General features: G+C 29.6%; 1 protein-coding gene across 1 annotated transcript in view; it reads left to right on the top strand.

The window, feature by feature from the left end:
* LOC123305307 (short neuropeptide F-like) overlaps positions 1-19,096 on the top strand; it is a 105,168-nt gene extending 86,072 nt beyond the window's left edge. The window contains exons 4-5 of the mRNA XM_044886993.1: positions 17,181-17,326; positions 18,966-19,096. Of these exons, the coding sequence (XP_044742928.1) occupies positions 17,181-17,326; positions 18,966-19,016 (197 nt within the window). The 3' untranslated portion in view covers positions 19,017-19,096. The remainder of the gene's footprint in view (positions 1-17,180; positions 17,327-18,965) is intronic.
* Positions 19,097-21,507: the final 2,411 nt, after the last annotated feature.

The raw sequence follows: 21,507 nt of genomic DNA, 5'->3' as shown, positions 1-21,507 counted from the left end.
CATACACCATTTCCATATGTACCTTAAGTCACCCCCACTACCATCCATAAAAAGCACTCGAAAAATTTCGTGTTTTGTAACCAATTCATCTCTCTCCGTCAACCTGTATCACATTTTCTACAGTCCCGTGCAAATAAAATGTAACATTTTCTGGATCTATAAATAAGTTAAAATTTACAAGAAGCACAACAATCTTAGGCAAAAATCTAAATTATATTGGCAACAAATTCCGTATAACCCGTTTCTTTGAATCGCCCCCTTGCCCCATTTCACACATCTCCACGCTTAGCAACATCTCCCCAGCTTTTTGCATTACATTATCTATAGAAAAATAATTTTTTGAAGAAAAGATGGTTTTCAAAAAAAAAACAACTGCTTTACCGTTGTTAATATTTACTCCCACAACGATCATTTTCGGGCCCGCGTTCTCATGAACTTTTTCTTATGTCAAAAATAAGTGTCTAAAGTAAAGCATGTATGCTTATAGTAGCTATCACAAAAACATAACCCAATCAAATTTTATGCTAAAAACTCGAATAATTAACTTCAATTAAAAATAAAATAAAATTTAAATATTCTTCTTTAAATAAAAATTAGAAAGTGCTCGTATACAATAGCAAGTAGATAGCCGGAAAAACGATATATGAATGATCCCAAATAGGGATATACCGTTCAATATAGGGAAAAATATGAAAATTGTTGCTTGCTGTAATATTAAACTTCTAACATAATGTGATACAATTTTTCTAGTTTATTACATTGGATTGCGATAAATCGAGAAGCAATTTTGCACACTTTTTCGGAAATCTAACGGATTTGGCATAGATCCAAAACATTGCGATAAACTTGTGTCGGCTACACCTTTTACCACTTAGTTTTGGTTTAACGCATAGTTTTCAAGTTCAATCGACTTAAATATTATTACCTCATTAGACTCTCTATTATCAGACAGATTTTAATAGCTTAAACAAGACATTATACCAGATCTCATTAAAACTCTGGCGTTTAATACTAAATGCTAAGACATGGGCTTTTTCCTACTTCATCAGCTATACTAACTGATCATTGATGGACACTGTTATGATCCAAGATATATGACTATGATGGGTCTTTTCGAATTATATCTCCTCAACTTTCTTCGTTATGTTTAACATTAGGATATGGTATAACAAATTACCACCAATAATATGTGATTTAAAACATAAAGCAAATAAACCAAAGGCCAGATTTACACAAAGTGCCGACCTTAGGCAATGGCAAAAAATGCCGCTCTTGGGTAATGGCAAAAATGCCGCCCTAAGTTTCTTTACCTAGTTCTGATAAAATAAAATACATACACAACTTAAACTGAGATGAAAAATATCACACAAATCTTTTTTGCCGATGCTATATGCTTAAGAATTCGTCATTATCTCAAAAAGCCTATGAATCGGGATTTAAAAATTATACGTTTGGTTGAAAATATGTTTGTGAAATTCAAAATTATAAAACTTTTTCAACAACTTCAACATTTTTCGTCATGTCTAACATCAAATTTGCGTAGGGCTATGGTCTATGTGACCCAATATGTAAATCCAGGCCTGCAAATAAATAATCAACTTTTAAATAAATAAGGCAGATTTGTTTACTTTTTCACTTAAAATCTTTATTTCTATTTTACTTGAAATCAAAACAAATAGACAACTATTTTTTGGGTTGCTTGCTCTCTTGTAAAGGAAACTTTATCTTCATAGGGTTGCTGTAAAGCTGATAGATAATAATATCTTTTTAGAAACAAATGGTGATCATCGCTTTACATCGCTACCAAGGTACAACAATTTATCTTCTCATATTTTTGGCATTTTACACGAATACATTTTCCAGATTGATATAGTGTATCCATATTATCAAAGTAAATTTGTTTATTGATGTGTATTTCAATAATACGTCATACCTTTCTGAATATGTTTTCAGTTATAATTTGTTTTACAGTTCATTATTCAATTATGCAAAAATACGATTTTCTAATATTATGTAATCAATTTTCAATACGAATCGTTCGTTTAGCATGTACCTACCCATCATCTATCCATAAAACATTATTTTATAATGCATATGAACTGTTCTCGATTATAAACAAAGAATATTAAAAGTCGAATCGGAGTGTTTCTCAAAAAAGATTTTTATCTATGTCTTGATATATTTAAGAATTTTTCTTAAAAAAGTACGCGTGATTTTGACAAAAATTAAAAAAAAAAAGTGAAAACAAACAATTGACTGAGTTAATTGTTGAAATACCATAGACAGTGTTGATTACTCTCTCACATTACACATATATAACTGATATTCCCATATATTAGCTGTGAGGTTTACGAAAAAATGTTCCAAGCAAAAGTTGTTTTTTTACAAAGAACATTTTTTACATTTAAACTTTTGTTCTATCTCTAACAGTTTACAAGATGGGTCCTACGGACCCAAGAACCAATTGACCTATGTTGCTCATTTACGAACTCGACCTCACTTTTTACGTCCTGAGCACGCTGTAACCTTTCACCTTGATATCTTTTTTCGTTTTTGAGTTATCGTGATGACAGGCGGACAGACGACAGACGATAGACGACAGACAGACAGACAACCGGAAATGGACTAATTAGGTGAATTTATGAACACCTATACCAAAATTTTGTTCATAGTATCAATATTTTTAAGCGTTACAAACTTGGGACTAAACTTAGTATACCTTGGTATATTTCATATACATGGTATAAAAACTTAGATTCTTTGGCATAAAATCGTTTATAAGTAGGAAACAAATATAAGCATTTCTTAGAATGAAAGAAAATTTGTCACCCGATAAATATGTAAATTGAGCATTAGCTTAGGACCCCGTAGTAATCTTATGGGAAATACATTACCCAAGTAATCTTATGGGAAATACATTTCGGTCAAAGTAATATCAACTTTGGCCGAAATCCTATTTCATAAAAATTTGAAGGGGGTGGGGTTGCGGCTTACTTAATTAAGGAAAGTAATACTTTTAGTGTACCATGTTACACATCTAACTGAAAGAGCTCTAATCGACGCCCGAAGAGGCCCCAAACTGTGTTTATTGTGATCAAGGAACTTTGAACCATCATTTACTGCAAAAAAATGTACATTCACCGAACTTACTCAAACAGCCGAACTACTTTAAATTTCTGTGCTATTATTGTTTGAAAGTATTAACCGGATTTTGGTATTTCCTTGCACTTCTCATGGAACAAATACATTGAGTTGTGCTAGACTCTGAAAGATTATTTTAGAATGTGAGCTAAAAATTGAGTCTTGATTGAAAAGAGTAAAAGTTCGAAAGATCATATTCAAAAATTTTAGATCATATTGGTAGTAAAAGGGTAATGTTAAACGTCTTAGAACTCTTCGATGTAGGTATATATCCTACGTAGTATCGAATCCAATGAATAGATTTTAAAATTGTATTTATTGGTGTACCTTTTGATTCATGATCAAAATCTATGTGTTACTTCAACCGAATACTAAATAAGTTATTTATATCTACTAAAATTTGTGAAATTTATTTTGAATTGAACGTATTATGTAATATTTATTCTATATTATTCTTACATTAAAATAATTTGTATAAATACATGTCACAAATACTAAAGGACAGTTTTAGATGTGCCAAATTTCATAACATAATAAGTTCCAAACTGACATATCTCCACGAAAAATAAACGGTATTTCCATTCAAAAGCTTGTCGGTGTCTTCTAATTTTTTATTGAAAAAATTCTGGCGTCCTATTTAATACGGCCACTGAGTGGGTTTTTTTTTCACGAAAACGACCAATGATTTTCAACGTATTTCTTTCTGTTCAATTCTAAAATCATTGACGTTTTTACGAAATATGACCGAGTAGTTTGTTAGAAACAATTTAATTATTTATAACGCTACCAATCATCCCAGAACGGATAATATTATTCTGTGAAAGCTAAAACGGATAATATTATTCTTTGGATGTATCCCCGCGAAAGAAATTTTCAAAAATATTAATTAGAATTATCTATTGCGCAAGTGAATGTTAGTTGCGGTAAATAATTTTCCCTATCAGCTCACGTAATGCTAGACTCTTATGGCATCGATAATAAAAAACTCACAATAAAAAAATACTCTCAGCCACTTTCTTTGATTTTTATTTTGTTTTTATACATACTTTTCTGTAATTTTTTTTTTCTAGATAATTATTCCTCCACCAAAAGGAGGAGGACTTTTCCTTCACTTTTTCCTTCATAATCTTTGATTCCATTCGAGTCTGAATAATGGAATATGATAGATATAAAAATACTTTTTAAGAACGTTAAAAGAGTTTTTCAATAAATGAATTAGTTTTTCTTTAAACTTATCTTACTTTGTAAAGATATGCTAGAAATTTGCAATTTTTCTAACCCATTCAAACAAATTTACAGTATTGAGAAATTGAAGCTAAACGAAAAGTGTTCATTTTTTACTTATGAATGATCTTCGAGTTTTTCTGACTTCTCCTGTGTTCCTCTAATTATATAAAGCCGTATCATTCATTAATATAAAGAAAAAAAATGAGAATAAAACTCATATAAACCAAAAATGCTTCATTTCGGGATATTTGATTGTCTTTTTAACTCCCGAACTAAAAAAACGGGTGTTATAAGTTTGACCGCTATGTGTGTCTGTCTATCTGTCTGTCTGTCTGTGGCATCATAGAGCCTAAACGGATGGACGAATTTTAATTTTTTTTGTTTCGTTTGAAAGGTAATTCAATGGCGAGCGTTCTTAACTATGTTTCAAGTGCGAGTTTAGGGTTCCGTATCTAAAAAAACTAAAAAATTTGCGATGATCATCAAAATTGGCTCAGATTTTAAAAGGATTAAGAAAAGGTAATTTAATGGAGAGGGTTCTTGGATATGCTTCAAAAGCGAATTTAGCATAACCAAAAAATTTGTCGGGGGTTTTTTAAATTTCGTAAATTTCACTTGTTGAAAAATTTAAATGTCAAGACTGTAACTAAATATTGTTTTAAGTGTAAAATTAAAAAAAAAAAAAAAAAAAAAAAAGTTAAAATTAAAAGGAACAATTTGCATACAAACATATAATCTAGTGACTTAAAACAAAAACGTTGATAAAATTTTATATTACTATTAATGTATAAAACCGAATATCTCGATAATCTTGGCTGTGGTTCTTATGTTAATGGAACTTTTTACTAATTTTTCTTAAAGAAATTCACAATAAATATGTAAAATTTATGATACTAAGCGGCGTGTATAAATAACGTGATCACCTTAATTACCACGTTTAATGCTCATACTTAATTTAATAATAAAGATGTATGGCATGACTTTTGAAATAAGATAATATATTAATCACATGCTTCCATACACAAAACACTAAAAAACTTTTGATAAATTTTCATACGTCAAATATAACTTTTATTCATATTTATCAAGTTCAAATGTGACTGACATATATTTATGATATCATAGAATTACGTAAAGGTATGGTATAGTAAATATCAACAAATAGTTATATAGTGCAGGCTCTGGATGGAGTTGAGTGTGCAAAATATGAGTACCGCATTTTGTTAATTGATTCTGGATCAGAAAAGCTTAAAGATTATCCCCCTACATACCCCCCCCCTCCACAGAAACAGTTTAATGACATTTTTTTAAATCAAGTAAAAGTTACTCTAGGTTCTATGGGTCATTTAACGTCAAAAAGGCTCTATGTGAATTTTTCGTAAACTTCTTCGTTTTCGAGATATTAACAGTTTATTGTTTGGAAAAACTCCAAAAAAGCTATTTTAAAAGCTGAAAAACGGGGCTCAGAATTACATTTTTGAGCTTATCAAAATTCTAAAATAATGTTTGAACATCCTTTAATAAGTTCTGAAGAGTAATACAGGTTACTTCATTCTAAAGCCTCAACCTTTAATTCTTTAAAGATGTTGTAATTCTTATTAATAAAAGTGTGTAAGACTGAAATATTTAGTATCTCTGTCTTACTTATTGTTAATAATGGGAATTAAACATCTTTTTAAGAATTGAAAATTTAGCCTCTAGAATGAAGTAACCTGTATTACTCTTCAGAACTTATTAAAGGATGATCAAACATTATTTTGAATTTTGATAAGCTCAAAAATGTAATTGTGAGCACCGGTTTTTAGCTTTTAAAATAGCATTTTTGGAGTTTTTCCAAACATTAAACTGTTAATATCTCGAAAACGAAGTTTACGAAAAAATCACATAGAGCCTTTGTGACGTTAAATGACCCATAGAACCTAGAGTAACTTTTACTTGATTCAAAAAAATGCCATTTAACTAATTCTGTGGAGGGGGGTATGCAAAAATTGGGTCATTGGGGTTTCTGGCAAGATCCAGAATATTAATCTATAAGCATTTCTGATCAAGAATCAATTGACAAAATGCGGTACTCATATTTTGAACACTCAACCCCATACAGCGTCCGCTCTAATAAACATTTTTACATGCGAACCAGAAAGAATATGAATAAAGTCAGTTCAATTATAACGAATTATCAATCAGGAAATTGCTATTTTTTTCTATTTCTTTTTTTTTTTTTTTTTAGTTTTTCACTTAATTATTTGTAGATACTTTTAAATTATTCGCACACTGTTCATATACGCAACGGTACAAGAATTGAGTAAATAAATAAATGTTGTTCGATGAATCTAAATTTAGCTTTTACGAGGAAGGAAAACTTACTTCGTTCGTTTGAAAATATTTTCTAAGTAAGTAGAAGTGATATTTTCGTTATCTATAGCTAATTAGGTAGGGAAGACAGGATGAAGTATCTACAATCAAATGTATCTTGAATTATTCTATATACCAAAATTTATATTTATTACAGCGTTTGCAATTAAAATGAGTATGCGAAGAGTAAGATGACTGACTGTCAATTTAATTTAATTTTCAAATAAACTATAAATATAATTTTTTTGCGAAATTTCAGAAGCAATTTTTATATCATGTATATATGTAATATACATAGTATATTAAGTTTAATCACAAGTTTGTAACGCTTAAAAATATTGATGCTAAGAAAAAAATTTTGGTAAAAGTGTTCATTGAATCGTGTAATTAGTCCATTTTCGGTTGTCCGTCCGTCCGTCTGTCAACACGATAACTCAAAAACGAAAAAAGAAATCAAGCTGAAAAGTGAGGCCGAGCTCGTAAATGAGCAAAATAGTTCAATTGGGTCTTGTAAACCGTTAGAGATAGAAAAAAAGTTTAAATGTAAAAATTGTTCCTTATCAAAAATAAACAACTTTTGTTTTAAACATATTAGTGTAAACATCACTGTTTACTCACGAGGACACACATTAGATGCAAATTTTATAGTATGCATTAAAATGGGATTATCCATTATATTATTATGTGACATGTATGTATATGTAATGTGATAGAGTAATCAACACTGTCTCTACATGGTATTTCAACAATTAGCTCAGTCAGTTGTTTGTTTTCACTTGTTTGATATATAATTTTTGTTTTAATATTAACGATTAAAATATGTATATGTAAAGTGAGATAATTGAGAATTCAAATTTTTTAACCATGAATAACTATAATTAACTATATGAATTTTTTAAGTGAAGCAATTATATATTCTGAATGAGCATTTCAGAAGCAATTTTTTGATATATAAATTGTTAAATATTAATATTTGGCGCTAACTTGTTTATGGTATATTCTTGTATTTTAGAAGTTACCTGTTATAGATAAGCGAAGTATAAATGGAAAAAAGAAGTCACGTTAAGTCGTTAGAGGTATCAAGTAAAGCTTTTGATATACAATTAGAGTAGTGTGTACTTGTATGAAAAACGTTTTACGATTTTCAATGTTTCAATCACATATATTATACGCTACTGTTCCCTAAATGAACTGTAATGATAACAATTTAAAGATGCCGCCTCCAGGTGCAATCGGTGGGAGTGATTCTAGGTACATTAGGGTGTGGTCCATGGAGCATAATGATATTGTAACATGTATCACACATCATGTATCTACCATGGATCACCCGTTTTTGTCGTTACTAGTTTAATATTTAAACTTCCGGAAAAACATAGTGTTGAGAAATAAAAGTATCTACTATAAAAGTTTCCTTAGTGATACTTTAAAGCATAACTTTAAAAGTACATGAATTAGATATTTAGATACTATACACCTTCCCCGACGGATAATTTTTTATAGGCAATCGGATGAAACTCAAGTATAAAAACCAAGGACTTTTCTTAATGTTCCAGACAGTACAAAAATCAAAATATAATATATACAGAATGTATCATAAACCGGACGGAAAGAATGCGGTTAGGAAGTTTTGCTACGCATCACCAAACAACACCAAGATTATTAAAAGATACAGATTGATATATTAATTTATTTATTTATTACAACCAGTGTAATAGTAAATGAGATGAAGTAACTGAATTTGAACTAATCTACACAAGTAATCGCGAGAGTATGGAGATGACACTCACCAGTTTTCGTGTAGATGAGTTGTGTTGCCTTTGACTCGGGTACAAAGAAACGATTTTTTAGCGTAATCGGGCCGGACGTGGCGAGGGCAAGCGAGACACTACAAGTATTACCTCCACATTCTCGCTCCTTGCCTGATTTCGTGCTACTTCGCAAGAGTGTAGAGGAAGCTTCGGGAGTGTGGATAAAGGATTGGTAAATAGAGTTGACCACTTTATAACCATCTGGCTTCACAAAATTTAACTTGCTTCTGGTAACATTTCCAACTAAGTAATTTTTTTTACTAAATTTCTGGACTTTTTCTTCCAATCAACTGGAAAATTTGCAACCATAGCAAATAATAATTTTCAATGACTGCTTACACCGATTTTACTGTAATCGCATAAATAATACAATGAAATACATTACGTTATGCAATATAAAGTTATCAACAAACTCCTTGGTGCATTACATATCTTACCAATATATTAACTTAATTCAAATTAATCACCAAGGTCAAAAGTAATTATTGTTAAGTACACTAAAATACACACCTGTACAACATCCACATGTACATATGTAAATGAAAATGTTTGAAATAGATTAATTTATCAGCACCGAAGGTAGGTAAACGATGGACACATCACTATACTCTTTATAGGCAGCAGTGGCGGATTTAGAGATTTGCCGCCCGTAGGCTATTCAATTTTTGCCGCCTCTAAATTTTGATATCTTAGTTCACAATCATATAAATTATCTATCAATAAAATTGCAACTTTATGATTTGTGCTCCATTATCCTCATTACATCAACTTTTCCCGTATGGTTAGTATCATCGAGAACTATGGTACCGTGTTAGATCCTTGATTATTTTTACAGCAAAGAATTATCAAAAAACAATATTTTATGCAAAAAATATCTCAAACATGTACCAATTTTAAAGTAAGTTAAGGTATGTGTTAAAACTATACAATACTTATGTAATAGGAATAAAGCTTACACAAAAAATCTAGATTTGGCGAACGTTGATAAATATTTATTATTACACTTACAGTTACAAAACAACACAATAAATATATCCTGCAATCGTTCAAATATCAGTTATTCGATTGATTTAAACAAAAAGACTATACTTACTCTAAATCTCTATAAGATATCGAACTAGTTTTTTATTTAATAAAAATTAGTCAGTATTTTTTACGCATAAAGAAATAACTTTCTGGAATAGAATTTGACAATTTGCAAACTTGCTGCAGCAATCATGATTAGACCATCGATATTGTATCAAGATTGAATTGTGTAAGGAGATCTCATAATTATTAGGTACACGGAGAAAAAATTATAGTAATTATCAGTGAAGAAAATATGTAAAAATAACTAAATTTCGACTATAATATGGAATCGCTATTGCGATATTCTAAAAATTCATGATCATTACATTATAATCAAAAGCGTTTAGCAATTGTTTATGCAGAGATTTTGAGATATTTATTATTTAGCACTGTATATAGGACTATATTTCGGTTTTTGTTGAATATTTTAATTCCTCTATAATTTTTGAAATTCGTATTTTGTGTGTATATTATAATTTTTTCTAAATTTTGTCAATCGAATTAAAAAATTTATGAACTAAATTTGCCGCCCCTTAAAATTTGCCGCCCTAGGCTCCAGCCTACTCAGCCTGCTGGTAAATCCGCCACTGATAGGCAGCATATAAAGTGGTGCAAAATTAAGCACCATCTGAAAATCATAACTCTATATCGAAATGTGACTTTACAACTTTACTTTTATTATTACCCGACTGACTAATGCAAAGGAATGGTAATGTGTCAAATGCGTCGGTCGAATTTGATGAAGAATTCGAGCCGGTGTAGATTTTAATGGGTCCTGACTATTAAAGTCGCTATGTAAACTGCTTTACTTGTTTTTTTATCCGGGGCCCATCATTTGTAAGATTTGAGCCGGTCACGATTTTAGTGGAACACGACTGTTAAAGTCGCTACGTAAACTACTTTAGCACAGTCGGGTTTTTATTTCTTTAATTATCTCTCTAATCAATGCATATGTATTAGGTACTAACAAACTTTTTATTTTATCAGTGTAGAATTAAAATTGTTTTTATATAAAACATTGAATATAGTTTTTTTTTTAAACCTATTAGAACAATAGGATTTCTGGCAACACCTGGAATATTAATCTATAAGATTTTCTAAACAATAACCACTTTTGACAAAAAGTGGTCCACACATTTTGCAAACTCAAATACCTCTAAGCCAGGCCAATATCAAGAGGTATAATTTGTGTTCTCAGAAATACTAAGAATTGTCAATAATAAATAAATAAATAAAATAAAGTGAGATTATTTGATAATTATTTTTTAAACTCTTTAAAAAATAATGCAAGTCTAACATTCAACACGTTCTATACAGGGTATTTCAACAGTTGATCCGTCAATTGTTTGTTTTCTCTTGTTATTATTTATTTTAAATACTTCTTAATATTATATTATCTTCATTCACATTGACGTTATTGAAGGGAAGATAGGTCAGGACAGCAGCCATACCCTGGGCTCAGATTTTCCATTGATTTAGTTGGCTAAGTATTTGTTTAGACAAAAATATCTACTGTTGAATTTATGAAATTTTTAATAACAACAGTTAATTTTCAATTGGTAATCATGAAAGCGATTTAGTAAAAACTAAAAATAAATAATCTTTGGATATGATGACTAGTTTTGCATCACCTTGTGCATAACATATTCATAGTAGCAGTGTTGATATTACAAATAATTCATGTGAAACAAATAATTCCCTTGATAAATATATTATGGGAAATCAACAGGATGAAAATACGATCAGCGTTTACTTAATAATAATATCTGATTTTATATCGATTACGTTTTTATTATAAAAATGTATACATATACAGTACTTTTACGACGACTACCTACGTTTACTATTCGATTCTACATGCTTCGCTGTTTTTAATATATGTATGGTTAAGGAGACTAAAAATTATGCTTCGCATTCTCAGTTTTTTGGAGGCTTAAAAGCATATAAAATTTATATCATTATGCATATATCATCTATGATAGAAAATTATCGTAAAATCTAGTTTATCGAATTATTTTTTAAACATTGAAATTACAAAAACGGAAAAACAAGTGAAAATAAACAATTGACTGAGCTAATTGTTGAAATACCCTATATAGACAATGTTGAATATCAGTGCTTACATTATTTTTAATAAATTAGAAAAGTCATCTCTCCCATCTTTTATAGTTTTGGAGAAAATGGGCATCAAAGGTTTGGCCATAATCTGGTCACTCGCGGGAAAACAATGATGTTTACAAAAACATGTTTCAATCAAATTTTTTTATTTTTTGGTATAAGGTATATTTTTTACGTTTTAACTTACTCTAACGGCCTAAAAGATGGTTCATGGGGACCCAAGACCCAATTTATATCCATGTTATTTATTTCAATCAAACTCACTTTTTACACCCTTAGCACGCTATTTTGCCCTGATCAATTTCGATTTGATATCTCTTTTTTATTTTGAGTAATTGTATTCACGGTCGGACGGTGATTTTAAGAACACCTATACTAAAATGTTATTCGTAGCATCAATATTTCTGAGCGTAAGAAACGTGAGACTATTATTTGTATACCATGATATATATTTCATATATACAGGGTATAATAATACTTATAAACATATATTTTACATATTTTCCAAAATAAATTAAATTAAGCCTTTGAATATTCACCTTGGACTTTCAGGTTTTTTTTTTCTTTCAGTTGCTCTCGAAAATTCAAGAAATTTGACAAAAGCATCAAAATTTGGTACGTTTTCACTACACACTAACACACTTCTCTTCTTAGGTCAAATTTTTTTAAATATTCAAAAACATTTTCTAGTTTTACATAAAAATAAGAGAGTTAAAAAGAAAATTGCAGTGCACAGTCCCATCTACCAATTACTTTATATGTACTCAAATTATTTCCCATTGCTTCTACCATTTTGTAAAAAAAGTTCTTGGCCTTCCACGTAAAGGCTGACTATTAAAGAGTGGTGTTTTAACTGAAAAGAATAATGAATCAATTCCAATATGAAAATTCAAAATATAGTCTATGGCATCTAACGAACCGTAATCGGTATTTTAACACCCCGTATATTCATTCGTTATAGTAACGCAACAAGCATTGCTGCAATAGTGCAGATTCATAAGCAAAAGTGCAAATCTGGAATGCTTTTATGTATCCACATGCCTTCCCACAATCTTTTAACAGAAACAAAATATCATTTTTAGTAAGCAATCTGGATTGATATTTTGTATCATGGGCATTGATACTAAATATTTTTCTAGTCTCCATCGTATTATCTGTATAAATTCTATTTAATTGTATGCTTAACCGCCGTTCGAAGATTTATTCTACTTTCAGTCTCTATTTTCGTTAAAAATAACCATTTTACAGTAAAAATCAGCCATATAGAATCCTACATTTTAAATTTCTCCAAGAATGACAATCTAAATCGGCAATTTCTTTAATCTAATTTATCACATCTATAAAAATATAGGTATTCAAAGATTTTTGAAGTAAAATTACTTTAGGCACGCCCGACTTGGGGAGTAACCTGGAGAATGTAGGACTAGAATGTTACGAAAATTTGTGATTAAGCTTGTTACGAAAAGTGTGATCAAGTTGAGAGGGCGATATGAGTTAGCAAAGATAGAAAAAGATCAAGATTGTTACGATAGTGTGATCAAGTTGAGAGGGAGATATAAGTTAGTGAAAATAGAAAGAGAGAGAAAAAGATAGAGTTACGTTTCAACAGCATAACAAACATCAATGTCTTACTTTACTATAAGTATTTAAAATATTATATTTACCAGTGATGGATTACCGCCTAGGCCCGTGAGGCCCGGGCCTAGGGCGGCACAATTTGGGGGGCGGCAAATTTTTCAGAATGTCAAAATTTTAAATCTGATATAATGTAACGACAATACATTTTAAGGATCTATTCGAATTTTTTTTATATAAATTTACAAATAAATTTCTATGAAATAGAATGGAATTTATTTTCTGATTAACTTTTTTATTTGTGAGTGCAATTCTGATAAAAAATGTTTTATAACAGAAATAATTGAATATTGATAAGCTTTTTTTGAAGAATTTTCAAAGCTCTGTTGATTTTTTGTATCTTTAGTAAAATTAATCTTACATGTAAGCCGCTTCTAGAATTGCACAATGTTTTCTTATTTTATTTTCAATGATTATATATATACCGTATAGACGGTATACCGACTACGGTCTAGACCGTATAGACGGTATACCGTCTATACGGTATACCGTCTATACGGTATACCGTCTATACCGTCTACGGTATACCGTCTATACGGTATACCGTCTATACGGTATACCGTCTATGCGGTATACCGTCTATACGGTCTAATAGGGGCCGTCTATAAGGGCCCCACGGTATAAAAGGGCAAAAATAATTTCATACCGTGTCTAAATAGACCGTATACGGTATACTGTGGACGGTCTAGACCGTAGACGGTATACCATATAGACGGTCTAGACCGTATAGACGGTACGTATACGGTCTATTTAGACACGGTATGAAATTATTTTTGCCCTTTTATACCGTGGGGCCCTTATACCGTGCACGGTATACTTTTTCACGGTATACTCTTTATGCCGTCGAGCCCTTATACCGTGTGCGGTATAGTCTCGTCCACGGTATTCACAATATAGATTGGAAGGCTTATTTGAAGCAAATGAAATATACCGTGTGCGGTATAGTCTCGTCCACGGTATACATTATACACAGAAATAATTGAATATTGATAAGCTTTTTTTGAAGAATTTTCAAAGCTCTGTTGATTTTTTGTATCTTTAGTAAAATTAATTTTACATGTAAGCCGCTTCTAGAATTGCACAAGGTTTTCTTATTTTATTTTCAATGATTCTGGTGTTTCATATATGAATTGATATAAGTTTTATAAACGGATTCAAAAAAAAAAATTTCATCTTTTAAAAAGGGCGGCTAATCAGACAGGGCCTAGGGCGGCAAAATACTTAATCCGCCACTGATATTTACACAGAGGCCCAGTAGCCTAGTGGCCAAACACTCTTGGTCATATGTATATATATTTTTTTTAATTTTTTTTATTGCTCAAAAATCTTAAAATCTTAATAAATACAGTAGAATCTCGATAACTTAAACCTCGGTAACATAAAAACCTCTGTTACTTCAAAAAATACTATGTTCCCTTCCCATCAGAGCCCAAAACCTCTATAACTTAAAATACGCAACCTCTATAACTTAAATAAATAATCTCTGTATAGGCCCTCAGTAACTACATAGAAACATGTACATACCTCTATATTAACTAGCGTACATAGAAACATGTGCATACCTCTATATTAACCTTTACCTAACATAGACACTTGATAACTTAAAACCTCTATAACTTAAAATATTTTGTGTTTCCCTTGGACTTTAACTTATCGAGATTCTACTGTATTATTTATCTATTTGTAACATGTATTTACACCAAAAGATGGAGCTAAAAAAATTTTACTTCATTCGTGTGATCTAAAGCAAACTCGTTTTTTTTTTAAAATTATTTACTATTAGCTCATTTCAATACGGAATCCTATATCTCTCATATCTAGTAATAAATAATAATCTATTTCTAGATATTTTGTATTGATTTTTATTCCATCCTTCACATAATTCATTTTGTTTGATAACAAAATAAGCCGAATATTATTAAATAACATTTAAAACTATGTGTAAAAATGTAAAGTGTATTTCAGATCTTTTTTAAATTAAACTGCCTTTGTCATAAATTTTTTCACATTACGAGACAAAAGCCCCCATTTCTCTATTTATGCATGGAAAATTTTTTTATATAAATTCTCAAAAAACTTACTAAAATCTACAAAAGACCCGTACAATATAAAGAATGGCGTAATTTACACCATTCTTCCATGAAATTTTCAAAAGTAAATTGACTCTTTTCTATTAAAAAATCTATTAAAAAGATATTTTCGATTTCTGAGATTTCTTGAGTGGCCATAGCCTAGTTTAGATTAGGTTATATTAACTTAAAATCCATTGTTATCACATATATGTGCTTTCCGCTGACAATTTCGACAGCTCAATTATTTTGAGAGACTGAGTACCCTAGATATATCACGTTTTTAATTGGTTACACCTTGACCTAATGAGGCGCTTGGGTTGACTTAAGATTGCATGCGTAAATTTTTTAATGGGATAAAAAATAAAACGGTGTAAGATACCATTATAATTTTTTTTAAATTCCGACATTGAATCATGGCTTTGTTTTAAGTGATTTCATGTAAATAATCGTTTTATATACGTACAAGAAAGTTATTTTTATACCATGTATATATGAAATATACATAGTATATTAAGTTTCGTCCCAAGTTTGTAACGCTTAAAAATATTGATGCTACGAAAAAAATTTTGGTATAGGATTCATAGAATCACCTAATTAATCCATTTCCGGTTGTCCGTCCGTCCGTCCGACCGTCCGTCCGTCCGTCCGTCCGTCCGTCTGTGGACACGATAACTCAAAAACGAAAAAAGATATTGAGCTGAAATTTTTACAGCGTACTCAGGACATAAAAAGTGAGGTCAAGTTCGTAAATGAGTATCATAGGTCAATTGGGTCTTGGGTCCGTAGGACCCATCTTGTAAACCGTTAGAGATAGAACAAAAGTTTAAATATAAAAAATGTTCCTTATAAAAAAATAAAAAACTTTTGTTTGAAATATTTTTTTGTAAACATCACTGTTTTCCCACGAGGGCGTTAATTAGGTGCAAATTTTATAGTATGTATTAATATAGGAATATCAGTTGTGTTTGTGTCTATTTAAAAGTGAATATCTTTTGTTATTTACGTCACGTCAAAAAAACAAACGACTGCGCATCAACACTGTCTATACATGGTATTTCAACAATTAACTCAGTCAATTGTTTGTTTTCACTTGTTTTTATTTTCATTTTTCAAATATACAAATCACACACACACAAACTGTTCATTTTTGTGGATGTCATCGTTATTCAGGTCTGATCAATTCGTCTGGGGATCTTCACCAACTAGAAAAGAGGTGATGATCTTCAAAAGGCTTATCAAATTTTGTAGAAACATAGCTAAGAACACTCTCGATATAATTATTTTTTAAACAAGCAAAAAATGAAAACTGGTTCATCCGTTTAGGAGCTAAGATGCCACAGACGATTCGTCTGTGACATCTTAGTTCCTAAACGGATGTACCAGCTTTAATTTTATAACCTTCAAATGGCTTATCAGATTTTCTAAAAACATAGCTAAGAACACTCTCGATAAAATCGTACAAAATCGTTTCAAACTTGGGACTAAAATTAGTATACCTTGATATATATTTCATATATACTGGATATAAAAAATTGGTTTGGTTTATTATATTTAAAATGAGTAGGTAAACCTAAATTTATTGATTAAAATATCGAAACTAAAATAAATGTATTATTTTGTAAACAGTTTTCAATGAAAATTGTTCCACTAAATGTTCAGTACACACTTAATTAGTTGAATGATAATTGTAAAAAAAAACCATTCATTAAATTAAATTTGTTTTTTTATTTTTAGATTGAAATATTTTCTTTTGTTACAGATTTTCGTGATTTGTATGAGCTACTGATGCAAAAAGAAGCAATTGAAGACAGATTAGGCAAACACCAAATAGTTCGGAAATCTAATCGATCTCCATCATTACGTTTACGATTTGGACGACGTTCAGATCCATCTATACCATTACTAGTTAGTACAAGTTGTTTTTTAATTCATAGAGCCTAGCGAATTGATAGAATTTCTAACATCAAACATATGTTAACTTTTGATTAAAGTAAACCATTCACTTGACAGTTAATAACGTCAACCGCAGTCCCGAATTGTCAGAGATGCAGATGCCCCCACATTGATTAATCGGTCCGCCAAACAAATCTAGGAATTCATCTGGCCAACTCGTCAGTCTAACTTATGTCATTATCATAACTATTATACGTTATTAAGCAGCACAGTTATGTATCTAACGGTGTATGGGTATCGACTCTGTAACAAATACCACCAAAAGTAGATAGTCACTCTCATTACTAATGTATATTATAAAGTAACAAAAAAGTTATATTGTAAGCAACTTTGCTGTATACAAACAATTTCATATTGGCATAAATGTCCGTCAATGTTTGAAGGCCTTAAAAGCATAAAATAATAGGATAAATTGCCTGTTTTAAATTGAAACTAATCAATTTTTACTTTTCATGATAATAAGCGACATTTTTAAGTAAAAATTCTAGTCGTCCACTCTGGTTCTTAAGTTGATAATTAAGAATTAGATAGAATAAGATTTTCGACTCAAATAAAATTTTTTTCCTGAAAGACTTACTACATGTTATTAAATGAACCTGTTACCAATTAAAATGGAAATATTTTTGTTTCCTGATAACAGATTCATCGGGTATTCAATGGCACTTGGTAATGCTGGCAAACAAAATTCCAAAGTCCAAAGCCCAGTCAAGTATTAAAACCATTGTCTATTTTCTGCAATTGAAATATATTTCATCCGAGGTGTACCTACAATTTTGGTTATCCCATAATACTTTGAATATCTTCGATTTCTTGGTAACACAGTAATATGATAAAATATAATACGATGTCTATTATATTTTTGGTTAGTTTAAAAAATTTTAACGAATAACTTGTACCTATAAACTTGACAACTTTTACTTTTTAAATCAAAAGGAAACACAAAATTTGTAATTTCTTGGTTTATATAGTAATAAAACTGAAATATAGTATATTACATCTCTAGGGAGCAAAATCAAAGATTGTCTTAGATCTCACTCTCATTGTTGTACGAGGCGAAACCGAGGGTGACAAACATGAAAGCTGAGGCATTCATTAGTTGCTCCCGTGGTGTATATACTATTTTTCTGCTCGGTGGAGGCGGAAAACGACAATTTCGTTTAGCACAGCGGGATGAAGGTTGACACTTTCCGCTCCGAGGGGAGATAGTATCTATCGTAGTTCGAGTCGAGTTAAATGTTTTTAAAAAATTTTTACTTGAATTTACAAACCAGCAGACGGCTAGGATTTGAGCTTCTAAAACGGATGTAAGATATCGGATTGAATTTTTGTAGGATTTAAATTTCAATGAACCACGTTATACAACTGTTCCAACCCCATCTCCAAATCTTTACCTTACTTCCCTATGCAATGGTTCTACTAAAATTTTTACTTTTTTTTTCTGCCGATTGCAAACACTAAACATATACTTTTTATAATTTTCTATACCTCAACTGCGTGTTTATAGACAGACCACTGACTAACACGACATTTTAATCAATTTATTTTTTTATTTTTTTAATTTAATTAAGTAATATTTTATTCTTATTTTCAGAATTCACCGTTTTCAATGTCTCAATCAAATCAAGATGATGCAGAAAATTAAAATCCCTTACCAATAAAACTTTAAATCCTTTCGATGTTCCAGCCCAAAATCGAATATAATACATATTATAAATAAATATTTTTATTTTAAAAGTTTTTTTTCATTTGTAATAATTATTTTCAAGATTACTTTATTAAATGTAAAATATCATCTATAATATATCAAATTTCACAAACCGTCAAGTATCAGAAACAAGATTTTTTTAAACTATAAATTCAATCAAAAATTAATATCGCTTTTCAATCAATTTACAATTAATATTAATACCTAAATTGTAAATTTTGTGCCACAAAATGGCTATTCTAAAATCTTCAAACATGCGTTTGTGAAAAAATTTGTACCTACCTTTTTACCTTAAAAACTTTTTTAATGATGGTTAATGTATCTAGGTTGTCCAGATTAGAAATACAGGGAGTATTCAGAAAAAATAAACATCTATTTAATGTAATTTCAACATTTTAAAATAAATATTCATTTATTTATAAAATAGATGAATAAAAAAATATGCATAACACGCTATGCTATTAGTGCATTGTTGCTATTCCGTTAGCTGTATGCACAGTCTAAGACAACTCTAATATGGATAACGCTGGACTCAAACTAACGATTATTTTTCAGATTATCATAAACGATATTTCTTTGAATACCTAAAATTAATAGAAAAATTAACCATTTCAAAAATACTTCTAACGTTTATTAGATTAATCTTAAAAATTATTTCTGTATTTATTATTTTTTTAAATCAATTTATTTAAATTATAATATATAAATATAATATTAAAATAAACAAAATACAGATTTATTTGATTTGATATTATTGTAAATGTATACCTACCTATTTATTATTATTAATTTTTTATTTATTAATTATTATTTATAATATACATAACTTTTAATTTTAAACTGTAACCGCATTGTAAATGTATTTAAAATAGTCGACATTAAAATTTAGTATAATTAAATAAAATACAATGATTTCATTAAATGTATGTGTGTATTATTTCATTTTTAAAATTGCAAATTTTTGTTTTATTCCCTGACATAAGAAAATAAGTCAAAGTATATTTCAACTTGAAATTGTAAAATTCAAAGAAACGTTAATTAGGTAATAAAAATTTTCTGCTTAAAATATCCTAGTGAAATTTTTTCATCAGGATTATCTTTATTCGGATGCAAGAAATGACCTTTGAAAAGTATATTGCAAAAACATTTGCGTCAAAAAAATTATTTTAAATTGAAGGTCGCAAAAATAGGTTTTTTCAAATATCTCGTAAACTATAAAGTTAATTGCCGTTTTAGCTATTATAAAATTTGTTGGTGAGTCAATTTAACGTAAAAAAGGATATAAACAAAATTTCCGTAGAAGCAATAGTTCGAAATATTTAACTGTGAAAAGTCACTTACGAAAAATATCAAAAATATTAAAAGTAATAAAAATAATAAAAAAAAATTTTTTTTTTAAATATTTTTTCAGCCAAATATCTTGAGAACTATTGCTTCTACGGATATTTTGTATAGAACCTTTTTTATATAAAACTAGCTCGATACCCGTCGCTTCGCTGTTCTTAAAATTAAAGACCAACGCGTTATAGCCTCCATCTCTCTTGCTCTTACTTATTCCTCTTCCATAACACTCAAAATAGCGGTAAGGATTGTTTTACACACGTAAAATATATGTATACAGATTTAATTTTTTTAAATGTTAGGTATATGGTCTTGATTTATTGAGTGTATCAAAACAGGAGGCCATAAAATGTATCACGTTCAACAGAAATTTTTAAATTATGATTCAAAATGATGTTCTTAGATGGTGTAGGGAAATGGCATAGACTAAATTTTTTATAAATATATCTTTAAGCTCATGTGTTATTTTGTTAGAAGTTTCATTCAAATCCAGTCATTAAAGTATACAAAAATATTCATCACTCTATACTTTTAGTACATTGTTGCTATTCCGTTAGCTGTATGTACCTACAGTCTAAGGAAACTCAAATATGGATAAAGCTGGACTCGATCTGTTTTTTTTAGGTGTTATAAACGATATTTCTTTCAATGCCTAAAATTAATAGAAAAATTTAACCATTTCAAAAATACTTCTAACGTTTACTAAATTAATTTTAAAAAATATTTCCATTCATTAGTTTTTGCTTAAAAGCGTAACAAACACACAAACATCCTTAGTTTCACATTTATAATACCTATATAGAGATTAACTCACAAACAAATTTTGTAACAGCTAAAACTGTCATAAACATAATAGTTTACGAGTTACTTGAAAAAAAAGCCATTATAATGTAAAACAGCGTACATCATTCAGATTTAATTTATCGAATACTTTTCTCCATTTTTTCAAAAGACTCTCTCAAGAAAAATGAAGAAACTTCGAAAAATAATATAGGTATCGGACAAATTTTCAGAGAGCCTCAAACACATACCCAAAAATGTCTACCAGCTCTCGCGCTACAGTCATATGTTACAAGTGGAATTAAAT

Source organism: Chrysoperla carnea, chromosome 1 (assembly GCF_905475395.1).
Source record: "Chrysoperla carnea chromosome 1, inChrCarn1.1, whole genome shotgun sequence".
Lineage (NCBI taxonomy): Eukaryota > Metazoa > Arthropoda > Insecta > Neuroptera > Chrysopidae > Chrysoperla > Chrysoperla carnea.
This window is presented reverse-complemented; position numbering and strand designations above follow the sequence as displayed.